The 12378-nt window shown below is 52.0% G+C and overlaps 3 protein-coding genes across 3 annotated transcripts; 1 reads left to right on the top strand and 2 right to left on the bottom strand.

Moving 5' to 3' along the window:
* Positions 1–436: 436 nt before the first annotated feature.
* On the top strand, positions 437–1009 carry G6M90_00g068940 (uncharacterized protein; the record flags this gene model as incomplete). Its single annotated transcript, XM_014684514.1, has 1 exon — positions 437–1009. The coding sequence occupies one exon, from the start codon at positions 437–439 to the stop codon at positions 1007–1009; it is 573 nt and encodes a 190-aa protein (XP_014540000.1).
* A 1019-nt stretch (positions 1010–2028) lies between these two features.
* GCY1 (Glycerol 2-dehydrogenase) lies at positions 2029–3062 on the bottom strand (the record flags this gene model as incomplete). The annotated part of the gene is made up of 3 exons (XM_014684515.1): positions 2029–2418; positions 2495–2978; positions 3046–3062. 3 exons carry the CDS (start codon positions 3060–3062, stop codon positions 2029–2031), a joined length of 891 nt encoding a protein of 296 aa, XP_014540001.1.
* A 588-nt stretch (positions 3063–3650) lies between these two features.
* G6M90_00g068920 (uncharacterized protein) lies at positions 3651–8947 on the bottom strand (the record flags this gene model as incomplete). Its single annotated transcript, XM_066130890.1, has 6 exons — positions 3651–3691; positions 3759–3855; positions 4101–4470; positions 4526–5901; positions 8392–8667; positions 8753–8947. The coding sequence occupies 6 exons, from the start codon at positions 8945–8947 to the stop codon at positions 3651–3653; spliced, it is 2355 nt and encodes a 784-aa protein (XP_065986995.1).
* Positions 8948–12378: the final 3431 nt, after the last annotated feature.

Raw genomic sequence — 12378 nt, 5'->3', positions numbered from 1 at the left:
TAGTTGCGCAGTGGCGGGATAGATTCCGTATTACTACTCCGTACTCGGTACAATAGACGGATCGTGCCCGCCGTCAGCGAGAAACGAATGGTGTTTTTGACGACATGGCGGCTCTGGCCATCTCTGCCGCGGAGCCGGCGCCGGCGCCAGCCAACCCACGAGCGCCGTCGGGAGCCGGGCGCCACACAGCAACCTCGGCTCAACATGCTCCAAACTCCAAGCTCCCCATCCGCAACTCCAACCGCGCCCTCGCCCGCTCGTGGCCATATTTCATCACACCATTGCCAGCGCAACCATTGCACATCATCATTGACTCGCCCGCCAACATCGACTGCCGGCCTACCAGCTTCTTGGGCCGCGCGCAGCGGAGCCCCCAACCCCAAGCTCCATCACCACCTTCACCACCACCACCCTCATCATCACCATCATCGCCATCATGTTCGACCCGTCGCCCCCGACCCCCGACTGCCCCTTTTGTGCCATCGCAGCCGCCCACCAGCCCTACGACCCCCTCCGCCCGCCGCCCTCGATCCCCGGCGACCTCACCAGCCCGCCGTCCTTCGTGGTGCTCTCGACGCCCCTCGTCGTCGCCTTCCTCGACATCATGCCCCTGTCCCGGGGCCACCTGCTGCTCTGCCCGCGCGAACACCGGCCCAAGCTGACCGACACGACGCGCCGCGAGTCGCGCGCCCTGGGCCACCACGTGCGCGTTCTCTCGGCCGCGCTCGCCGCCGCCACGGGCGTGCACGACTGGAACGTGGTGCAGAACAACGGCGCCGCCGCCGCCCAGGTCGTGCCCCATGTGCACTACCACGTCATTCCGCGCCCGGAGATTCGCGCCAGCGGCCGGGTGAGCGAGAGCTTCACCATGTTTGGGAGGGGGCAGCGCGCTGAGCTGGACGACGACGAGGCCGCGGCTTTGGCGGCGGGGATACGGGCCGAGGTGGCGAGGGTGCTGGCCGACGAGGGGGATGGTGAAGATGAGATTGGGAGGAAGGCCAAGTTGTAGGGTTTGGGGCGCTTGGAGTGATACCCTGTTCTTTTATTTTGGAGGAGCATGTTTTGACCGTGTGCGGTGCGGAGTAGATGGCATTTTTTGTATGATGGGTGCATATAGATGGGGGGTTTTGCATAATTAGATGTGGTGGTGTAGATTTGACGCAGGCTTCGGTTTTACGTTGTATATAAGTAGCGGCTCTGGCTTGTGGCGTGTCTGAGCTGGATCAACTTGGGCTTTTGTAGTGGTGGGAACGCTACGATGGATGATATTGTGTTTGGAATAGAAGCATAGGTTGTGGTTGATTACGTAGGCATGACTTCGCAAGTGTTTTTCGTTTTATTTTCAAGACAGATAATAATACAAGCATGACATAAGCAGGCATAACTTAAAATATTGGTTTCAAGTTGGTAGGAACTAGGGGTGATGCTGTCATGTTTGAAAGCATAGGTTGTGGTTCATCACGTGGATTGACTCTTATTTCTACTCTTAATAGCTGGTTGGAACAAACTATTGATATTGCCGTGTTTCCAATGTAGACGCATGTTTTGGTTGGTCCGTTAGGCAGTCTTGATATGGCTATTCAGACCTATATCACCAGGTACACATATCAGTATACGCTGAGATGACCACAATTGTATTTCCATTCATTAGGAAACTTTCGAAAGCGCTTTACCCAAGTTTTCGTCTGATGGAAACGCAGGCGAGCCAGTTGGCGTTAAGCTGCAGCTTCCAGCATTGCCTTAATACGATATAATGGGAGCGCCCCAATCTGATGAATTAAAGGTAAAAAACTCATGAGCCACTGGTTCATGAAAGTGGCATCCGCTATTCGCGTGCAAACGCATCGTCAACCTCGCACTTATGTTACTAACGCCAAAGCCGGCCCCCGGCAGGGGAATATACAAAAAAAGTCTTAATTTCACAAAAACGCATAAATTTAGCAGCTCGATGGCTCAAATTCAGCGGCAGCCCGGCCCTCTTTCCTTTCGCTACCCCAGGCGAACAACTCGTCGGCATCAAGGCCCTGTTCACTCGTCGTCGCCGAAAAACACCCTGACAGGCAGCCAGGCGTCCTTGCAGACCTTGAAGCGCTCCTCGACGGCGTCCAGGCTCGCGACCTCGCCGTCGGTCAGGCACCACCCGTCCAGGGCAAAGTTGGCCTCGATGCGCGCGGGCGTGACGCTCTTGGGGATGACGCTCCAGCCCTTTTGCAGCCCCCACGCGAGGAGCACCTGCTGCGGCGTGCGGCCCTTGGCGCGGGCGACCTCGAGCAGCGTCTGGTTCGTGTGCAGCGGCGAGTCGGTCGAGCCCAGGCACGAGTAGCCCGTGCTGTGGATGCCCCTGGCCGTGTTGTAGGCCACGAGCTTGGGCGACGGGTTGCAGGGGTGCAGCTCGATCTGGTTGACGGCGGGGACGATCTAAGGACGGTTAGATGCGGTGTTTTTCTCTCAAGGTGCTGGTCGTTTCGCAATAGCCGCCGCCGTGCACACGTACCTTGCAGCTCTCGTCGGCCAGCAGCTTCTCCAGGTGGGCGATGCCAAAGTTGGACACGCCAATGTTGCGCGCCCTGCCCGTGGTTGCGAGCCTCTGCATCTCGCGCCAGGTGTCGACAAAGTCCCAGTCCGGCACGAGCTTGGTGTTGTCGTCTGGGTCCGTCGCCGCCGGCCAGTGCACGAGGTACAGGTCGACGTAGTCGGTGCCCAGGTTCGCGAGGCTCTCGTCCAGCGCGGCGGCGGCGCGCGTCTGGTCAGGGTTGTTGAGCTTGGTCGTGAGCCAGATGGAGGAGCGCGGCACGCCCGACGCCTTGATGCCCGCGCCGACTTGCTTCTCGTTGCCGTATGCTGCTGCCGTGTCGATGTGGCGGTAGCCGCGGCGGAGAGCGGCCTCGACGGCCTCCTGGACTTCGCTGGGCTTGGATTGCCATGTTCCCAGGCCGATGGCGGGGATTTTGGCTCCCGTGTTGAGCGTATATGTGCGGCTGCGCGTTGTGGCTCAAGGTCAGTTTGCTGTTGTTGGAGAGTTGAAGTTTGGCTCGGCTGACTCACGAGGTTTGGTTCGCCATGGTTTGGAATGTGGTGCTTGGATGGTGATGGCCCTGGCCCCTGATGGGGACGACTGAGGAAGGGGAGCAAAGTTGAATCCCTCCTTCGAATGCAAAGACCGCTCGCTTGGGTAGCAAAAGAAAAGTCACCCAGCGCTCTGATGTGTCCATTGTGCCAAGTTCGTGGTTTGCTGCTCCCCCTCTTCTTGTATTACACGAAAACACCATGCGTGACCACGGACCAGGCGTGACGTAGCGAGTGACTGACTACTTCTCCACACTCGGTTCGACTTGGCGTTTCAACTCGGCTGTCGCGACTCGAAGCAGCACGTCTTTTCAAAGCTGGCAAGGCCAAGGTAGTATCCTGCCAGTTGACAAGGTTGCAAGGTCATGTTGCGTTGTTGTGTGTCGTTGAACTTGTGGTGGCAACGGATCAAAGTGCAAAACCACGGTAGATCTCGACTCCTGCTGGGGCTCATCAACCCTCTGCTGGTCATCGACGTGTACTGGAACTCAAGATACACGCGCGGATAACCAGCAGAGCCACGATGAGCCCCGGCAGGATTCGACATCTGCCGCGGTTCAGCACCTTGACCCTTCAAACCTTGATCAAGCTACAAGGTAATGCGGTTCCTTGGCAATGGATGCGGCTTGGTTTTTGTAGGTCAGTGAGACAAGTGGTCTGTCATCTAGTAGAAACGTCGTTAGAATACTTACGAGTAGGTTGATGTGCCACATGCGGAAGAGCAAGGTATAGGGTAGGATAGTTGTTGTGCCGATTTCGAGATGCAGACTGCGGGAAGATTTTCCGGCTCTAAGGAACATGTGCTATTAGCTCATGAGACATATTTATGCACCAGTGCTGCCAAATTTAGGACAACCTGGGGGGCATGGTTATGGCCGTTTGAGACTATGCGCAGATTAACTAGCTGGTAGCTACTAGTACACGCGGACACAGTTGCCATACTCCTTCAACATCCTTCCAACAAGGACAAGTCCCTAGATAGCAGGAACAAAGCATGCGAAGAAAAGTGTGGTTGAGAAAGAATTTCCGCTTACGAAGGGATATCGTAATAGTGTCAATAGGCTCAGCGGCAAGGTGTTGGCGCGGATCCAGATTCTATACAACAGCCGAATCATCCGGTGGTGCAGGCTCCCATATACCCTGTTGTGAAAGCCGAGCCGACGAAATGATTCCGGAGTCAGCAGCCGATTGTTGTTGGACCAAAATTTTCGAAGGATCGGTGCGGGAACTGCGGCTTTGCCTTGCGATAGGAATATCTGATTTGCTATCATGATTCCTAGATATTGTTGGATTCCGGTCCACATGTACTGCACAACCCATTGCGTGTATACATCTTCTGTGGGTTTTCTGAACCGAGATATAGCCACGATAATTACGACAGGCAAAAAACCAAAGAACAAGGTACTATTGATGTTAGCTATGAGGCCGCAGCAAAAGGTTCTAACAGTTTGGAATGTACATTAGGAGCAGGGTGCGCCTTGCAGACACACCCTCACGCTCAATTTCATGTGACGCACTGATAGTGACGAATATATCTGGTAGAACGCCGTCAGATATAGCTTCGTCGGGAGTAAGCAGCCGTAATCGCGCGTCTTGCTGGAACCCGGGAATCCCAGAAACCCACTTCTGGCCTCCGTCTTCCTCGCCCGGCAGATGCAATGTTACAGGTTCGCCTTCTTCTGTTTGCAGAACCTTGCCGACTATGCCGTGAAATTGTAGGTTGTGCTGTGACCTTATTTCCTGCATGACATCGTTCTCAACAAGAAATAAACAATCATATTGTGGGACAAGGGCATTTGCAAGCAGGTTGACTGCAGCCATTACCGCGTAAGGGGCGACAGTGAGAGAAAAAGCCGCAGAGCCATACAAGTCGACCTGGTTCCCCTCGGCCCGAATAAGAACGAAAATAGAGTAGCAGAGCTGAAGAAGTGCAACGAGGCTTTTCGTTGCATTTCGCCTTTTGGACAGCAGTTTTAGAGCTGTCAGTCCGTCGCAGGGTTCTGCAGCAGGTTCTACCATCGAGTTGATTGGCACATGGGCCAACAGATATCCTGGCACAGAGGGACATTGGCCGTATATTTCAGAGTCGGTGTTGACTAGATCGGAAGCCTGCGTGGTGTAAATGACGGCGGTTTCAATCGGCTGCTGGCTTCCGCTTTGCCCAACAACAGTACTTGCCGATGAAATGATGAGCAAAAGATCGGGCAGATAGACGTGTTCTTGAACATACCTGTCCGAAGACAATACATCTTCAGAAACGGGCTGTATTCGCTCGGACTGTTGTCTATGGCTATTCCCTATTGCTTGCATCATGCAAAACAAATGGCGGGCTGTCAGGTCAAACGAGAGACTAACATACAAGCGAAACAAGGCCGGCAGTGACCACATGACTGAGCTTCCTTGCCTGGAGACCGCATGGAATAGACGCCAGATAGTTAGTCGATTCTCCTGAAAGGGAGAGGTGTTCACCATCGCTTTAACCTGTACAGTCTGGCTGCTGGAGCACGACCTGATGTACCAGTCATCAGCCCTCACGTATATGCAGAGGGCGCGTGCTAGAGTGGCTTTTCGTAAACTAGACTGTTTGAAGCCCTTCCGAGCTTGATAGATAGCCAGCATGCCAAAGGCGAGACCTGTTGACGGCACAAGGAGCGATCCTAACATGAACCATGCAGTTGCAATGGGTGAGCTTGCGGGCGGCGTTTTGACAGTTGCCGCATGAGCAACATAGTTTCCTAGTATGAAAACAGCGATGTCGTTCCATCTCGTTGGAAAGCAAAGCAGATGAGGGTTGCCATGGTTTGTTGTCCCCTCGGGAAGTGTGAAGTTGAGATTCTAGTCCTTCTATTAGCAGGTGAACTACACAAAGGTATCAGGGGCTCCAGGTGTAGAATGTGTTTGAAGACCGATTACAAACCTCCAGTTTCATGATTCCGACTAGGGGAGTTTAGCACACAAGTTCCGTAACTACTGGGCTGTGAAGTAGGAGATTGCTTGCACAGCGTCGTGGCAAGACATCTTTTCGGAGTAGATGCCATGCATTTTTATAATTTTTCTCGCAGAAGATGAGGACAGTCCCGACCGGAGCCTCATCACGGACAAAACACATTTAATTGAGGGGTAAACGGCGATACACGACATATGTCGTCTGCGTGTCTATCATACTTGGCCTACTTGCCGTCATCCCAGACCGACGAGTTAAAACGCAGCTTCTAATCACGGTAGCAAATGTGTAAAGCACCTCGGGCCGGGTAGTTCCCTCGGTGTAGACGGCAGAAGCGCCTACTTGCTAGACTTACTAGGCTCGACGGGGAGGGCGACTGGGTTTTGTGCCATATTTAGAAACGCCCAGGCAATTGTTCGGCGTAATTTATCCCAAAGCATTTATCTCTCATGCATTGCAGCCATGTCGTGGCCTGTTGGGCTTCAACTCCCAGTATTGTCTCGGGGTGAGAGCCTGGCGTTTGCCAACACCAAGCCAAATTGCTTGTGGTAACACCACATCAGCGGATGTTAGCCAAACCCCTCCCGCAAGCATGATATTAGCACAGCTTCCTGTTGTCTTCAACACCTCTTCGACATGATCGGTTTTGGAACGCTGAATGTCGGTGACGTGGTGCAGTGTAGTTGGAACACGGTAGCTGCTCTTGTTCGCTTATATGGCCGCGATTTGCCTCCACACAGGGGCCGCTTCACCAGACTTAGTATTGATGGATTGCGATGGTGCTTGGGTCATCTTGGTCGTCTCCGTCTCTTGCAGACTCGAGGCTGCAATCATGATTGAAGCCGTGGCAAGTGACAATATGTCGTGCGACGGGTTCCGCTTGTCAAAGCCCAAACAGAGCCACCCACGAATGTTGGTCCAGGCCAGCCATACATGTCTCTATCAATAGCAGTGTCGTTGCCTCGCTGGACTTCAGGCCATCTTCAGACCCATCACGAGCCGACCCAGAAGAGGAACATGCTGCAAACTGGAAGTGGTCGGGCAAAATTCGTTTCTTTAAGCCAATGTTGCTGCCATTATAAATGGAATAGATATGAGGCTCGGAATCTGAACGATGGACAACTCATCCAGAACTGGTCGTGTCGTCCCTATCAAGGGCATGCAGGCAATGTGCAAATTTCGCGGCCTTGTGATGCAGCAGGGAGAGGTGAGGGCAGCACGAGGAGCTTGCAGAGTCTACGCCCTGAGGATGTGTGAAGCATGAAGGGAGATTGACCTTACTACTCTGTGCTGGAGGCTCTGCTGGAACAGGCGAGTAGTCACGTGAGGATAGTATTGGTCAATGTCAGAGAACACGCAGTTAGTGGTAACAAAGGCAAGTGAGGAAGGCAGTGCTGCCTCGGTCTGTGAGTTTTGGCGAATTTGTGCCAGGGTTCTTCCAGTTCAGGGTTTCTGCCAGCTCGCATCCACCTGTTTAATAACTATGGTCCTTCTTCTATAGGGAGTACGTGATAACATATTTTATATTTCTGCTCTACGTGAAAAGTTGTATTTCTATTCTATAGAGCCAAAATACTAGGTCATAATATTAATCTGTTGTATAATGTTACCTCCCGGAATTGAGCAACTAGGCGGTGTGTGGAAGTTCAAATGTTACCAGTGGTCACACTCGTAGCTAGCATGCCGGACCTAACCAGTCCCAGCTGGTTTGCGGGGTCTGGTGTGTTTTCTCCGCGCGTTACGGAGCAATGCATGGGGGATTGATTTCTTGGCAACCCCAACGGCCCATCTCTTTAGCTGTCATTTGGCTCGTGGGGCCATAATAACCGTGAAGTGCTAACAAAAACTCGCTGTATTTATATTAGTGGTTATTAACTATAAAATCGGCTTACTAGCAGGAGAGTATTAAGTGACTTGTATTAACAAGAGATTTTTATTAGGTTATTAGGCACTTTTTGACCCTACACGCTCTCTATAATAATTACCTTTAATTGGCTCTAATTGATCAGACTCCTCTTGTCACGCTCACCTGGCTAAAACATTCAGGGTCCGAATTGTATTGACCTACGGAGTACTTCGGTAAATGTATAGTGTGCATACGACTCACCACGGCGTTTCAACAAATAGCTAGATTCAAGTCAACTGGTACATACAAAATACAAAAAAAACCGATAAACGACCTGCCTTTGTTCCCTTCCTGGACCACCCCCAGAAAAGACAATCACGCCTCTTCAAACCGACAGGCACGTGCTCTACCCTCACTTGATCTTGTAGTACAGGATTGCCTGCAATACCGAAAGGACCACAAGGGTAATCCCACCCACCTCCAGACCAGTTTCCCGAGTCTTCGTGCAAAAGCCAGAAGCCAGCCCTACACTCACAGAGGCGACCAAGCCGCAACAGAACCAGATCAAGGCTCTTGTCTTGCTAAACTTGTGCTTCACGTAGACAGCCCCCCGCCTTTCATCCTGAGACCATGGTAAGTCACTGGTGACAATAATACCTGGGAGGCGATTCTCTACGTAGCGCACGTCCCCGAGATGCATGCTGTGGCGGACAGCACGCGTCAGCTCCGGGTGGAAGCTTTCGCGATGAATGGCAACGAGCCGACTCCCGCGTCCTTGATCATCCACGTCTGCATCGGGAGCGGCACTGGTCTGGCGCCCCAGTAGAAAAAAGCGCCAAGGTGTCAGCCCTCTGGATTCAATCATGGATGATGGAGCGTGCAGCGTCTTGTCTTACCAAGGATACCTCGGCGGTCCAGACAGTCTTGTCCCTCATGAGGAAGTACATATAGTCTGAAAAGGCGCTGAAGAAGGGAATAATAGGGGCGAACCGCCTGTTCTCCATGCCCTGGAGCCGGAGGACAAGGTCTTGCAGTTGTCTCTGGCTATCAATGGTGGGGAGCACGCACCGAGCCGTGCCGTTCTCAGGCATGTCCAACATGCAAATCAGTACATATGTAATTCATGCACAACATGCCTAAGCGCGGCACCGTTCGTGCCCAGTTCTGCAAGCACGAGGGCTGCGACGCCGCCCGGGCCGGTGGAGGCGGGTTCCAGCATGCATGGAAGATGCTGCAGTTCAAAGTCTCTGGAGTGCATTGCTGTCCGGGAACCAAGTAATTGGTGGTGTTTGATATAGTGATTTAAGAATAGTAGAGAATATGAGAGGGGAAATGGATGCGATTGACCAAACATTGAAGACACGGGACATCTGGAGGGGAGATGTGCTTTATAGCATTTCGCCCAATTCTTGCCATCATTGCGCACCAAGCTCCATGCCTCCAAGGGCACTAATAAGTTTACCTCTTGCAAGTGTTAATGCTGCAAGACAATAAGAGGCCTTGGTGCATGTGCTATTACAAGATCGGGCGTTGGCCCCTCGCAAGTAGATATGTTAGTCGCGGCACGCGGTTGGAATGGCGCAGGGGGAGGAATTATGGGCCATTGGCGTTGCCAAGCTGAGATCATTTGCCAAATGCCGCCACATATTCATACGCATTGTAATACTAGAAGACTCCACAGAGTATGACTCGACTGACAGCCCTTCCTCGGTGGTTCGGAAGTCCATCACGTCAATGTAATTGAAACATTTGAACACCAGCTGCGGCCCATCTTGCGTTGCAACAATTGATAGCTCTGATCCAGTGTGCCTTTCGGGATAACCTGTAACCAGACACCACAGTGATACGACGCCGAATCCAGGTCCGCCAGACAGCTTCAGAAGCGGCGCGTAACATGTTTATCCATGTAGGCATATATACACTGCCGTTTACATGTTTTGCAGTGAAGCACCCGGTGCATCTACAATCTCCACACCGCAGTTCATCGTCTTCGGAACAAGGCATTGCCAAGTTCTTTTGTTCATTGGTGCTGCTCCACGGCATTTCTCATGTACACTCATGGCTTCCTGGAAGTCGGGTTGGGCTTTGGCTTGCAATGTTGGTGTCTTGGTGAGCGGCAGCCGGGCTTACAATCCAACCCTTGTATGATTAACCACCCGTGACCTCGCAAGGGGGTATACAGCCAATAAAAAGCTAAGAGGTGGGGAGAATAAATACCTAAGTTTTAAGGGAAAAAGTAATATAGCTGGTATACTTTTACTAATCCCTACTATGCCACTTAACAGCCAGTCATAATTAGCGGCTGGACTGCCGATACAGCCAGGGGGCCTTGCTCTATTAACCTTGTTAGGTCACGGGTGGTTAATCATACAAGGGTTGGATTGTACAATGTTGGCTCTCGGAGCCGGCGGATATGGGGCCAAAGTTAGGCACCCCAACCCCAGGTTTTTCGCGGAACCAGTTGACACGTGCGGGCCTCCTTTCTGCATTGTTTCTCTGGCGAATCGGCAATCCTGCAGCGGCATCAGAGGTCCACAACCTCGAGGCGCCATCTTATTTGACTTCTTGTGTGGCTGGTCCATATGACGAGCCCGTATCCGGGAACCTAGGTGCGCCGAGGGTCGGTTTTTAGCAGAGGCTGCATATTGTATTGGAGGCTGTATTAGTTGCTGCTGGAAGCATCGGTGCAGTTGCCGTGTAAGCAATACAGTAAACCAGGTCCAGGACCATAACCTTCGTGAGGCATTTTTTATTATAACACGACTACAGGGATTATATCGTTAAGATGTCATCACGTCACTTTTGGGAAAGAGACCCATTCGTGGAACCTCAGTTGCCGAGGAGTCTTGCTATTTGTGCCGCTGCCAACCTGATTTGGTTAAGTGGCTAGTTAGCCACACCCCGTCATATATTTTTATATACACCCACATGGAAAAGACTATATTTCAAAAAACCAAACCGTCTTTGAATCCAAGTATATAAAGCAGCAGTATCAGGGTCACCGGAAATCAAAGAAATTATCCCTCAAACGCAGCCGGAAGACCTGCAGCTTCAATGGATGCCCTGGTAGCCCACCGCGGCAACGGAAAAATAACGGCCCGAGGCTGTACAGTGTATACACACAGCATTCATCAAAAACGCCGGAAATCGCGTTTTTGGGCGATTTGGGCCCTGCTGGCGCGCGCCGGGGCTCGTGTCATTGAAAATTCAATTGAAGACAGCTTCGTTTTTTTTTTTTTTTTTTTTGAAATATGGCCTTTTCCATGTGCGTGCATGTATGTGAAAATGTGTAAGGGGGTGTGGCCAACTGGCCACTTAACCAAATCGGGTTTGCAGCGGCACAAATAGCAAGACTCTTGACGAGGCCAGGGGCCACTAAACATGCATCCCCCCAAAATTGATCACGCATCCCCCCTTAGTCCTAATTCGGAAGGACGCTCCACTCATACAAATTTGGTGTGGCTTACGTCTATTTCATTTCATAGCTTTATTATATGCTGCTGTGCTGGTTCTGTTGCCTTCCGCTTTAAATAGATGCCACCAGATTTAACCATTATAAATCCCTCGCTGGCTTGTTGGGCGGTAATAGCGTCGATAGCTTCTTCTGCGGTCGCATAAAATGGCTGTAAATTAAAGAATAACATGACAGGCAGGGCAAATTAAAGGCATTAATAAGAAGGGTTGCGTTATGATGTTGCGTTGCGTTGTGTGTTGATAAAAAGGTTAAAGTTGCATAACTATCGTGAAATTCTGGGCCGTGGTGTTGTGTGGCACTAGGCAGCAGTCTTATAGCCTTGTGTGGCTGTTATAAAATTTGGTTAGTATCTTTACTACAAAAAATATATGTAAAAGTACCTCACCGGATTAGGACTAAGGGGGGATGCATGTTCAAAATTGGGGGGATGCGTGTTTAGTGGCCCCGAGGCCAGTCCCGGAACGTACACATGTAGCTAGAATAGGCTCGTGCCTGCGCAGACAGTGCATGCTCGCCACCTGTGCCACAGTGGCAGTGCCACACCCTCGGAACCGGGGCGGCCGGGCGAAGGCCAGAGGCATTGAGTTGACGGCTCAAAGGGTCCCGTTATTGTACAGACTATCTCCTCAGCTGCGGAATAGCTCATGGAAACTCCTCTGCTATATAATTTTCTCAGGTCAGTAAGTCTTCACGAGCCATTCCGCAGCTCAAGAGATGATGGCAGGGGCGTGGGAATTAAGCCTTGTGGGCCGGGGCCAACAAGCGGAGTCGTGCTTGGCGAGGGGCACGGACTTTTCTAGGGCCATTGACTGCAGGACAACAGACCAGTTGACCTTCACATGGAGTAAGACAGCACTCGAGGTAAACCGACGAAATGGTCGCGAGTTGTTGGAAAGCCATATTGGCTGACGAGGCAGTGCACCAGAGTACAGCTCAGGGCCTTGCCGTGCTTGATGGCACCCCAGCCGTCACCTCGACCCTCTTCGTCCAAGCCAAGACTCGGACACCAGATGGCAGACGTGAGATGCGTCTGGTACGTCTCCGGTC

Source organism: Metarhizium brunneum, chromosome 4, assembly GCF_013426205.1.
Source record: "Metarhizium brunneum chromosome 4, complete sequence".
NCBI classification, from domain to species: domain Eukaryota; kingdom Fungi; phylum Ascomycota; class Sordariomycetes; order Hypocreales; family Clavicipitaceae; genus Metarhizium; species Metarhizium brunneum.
This window is presented reverse-complemented; position numbering and strand designations above follow the sequence as displayed.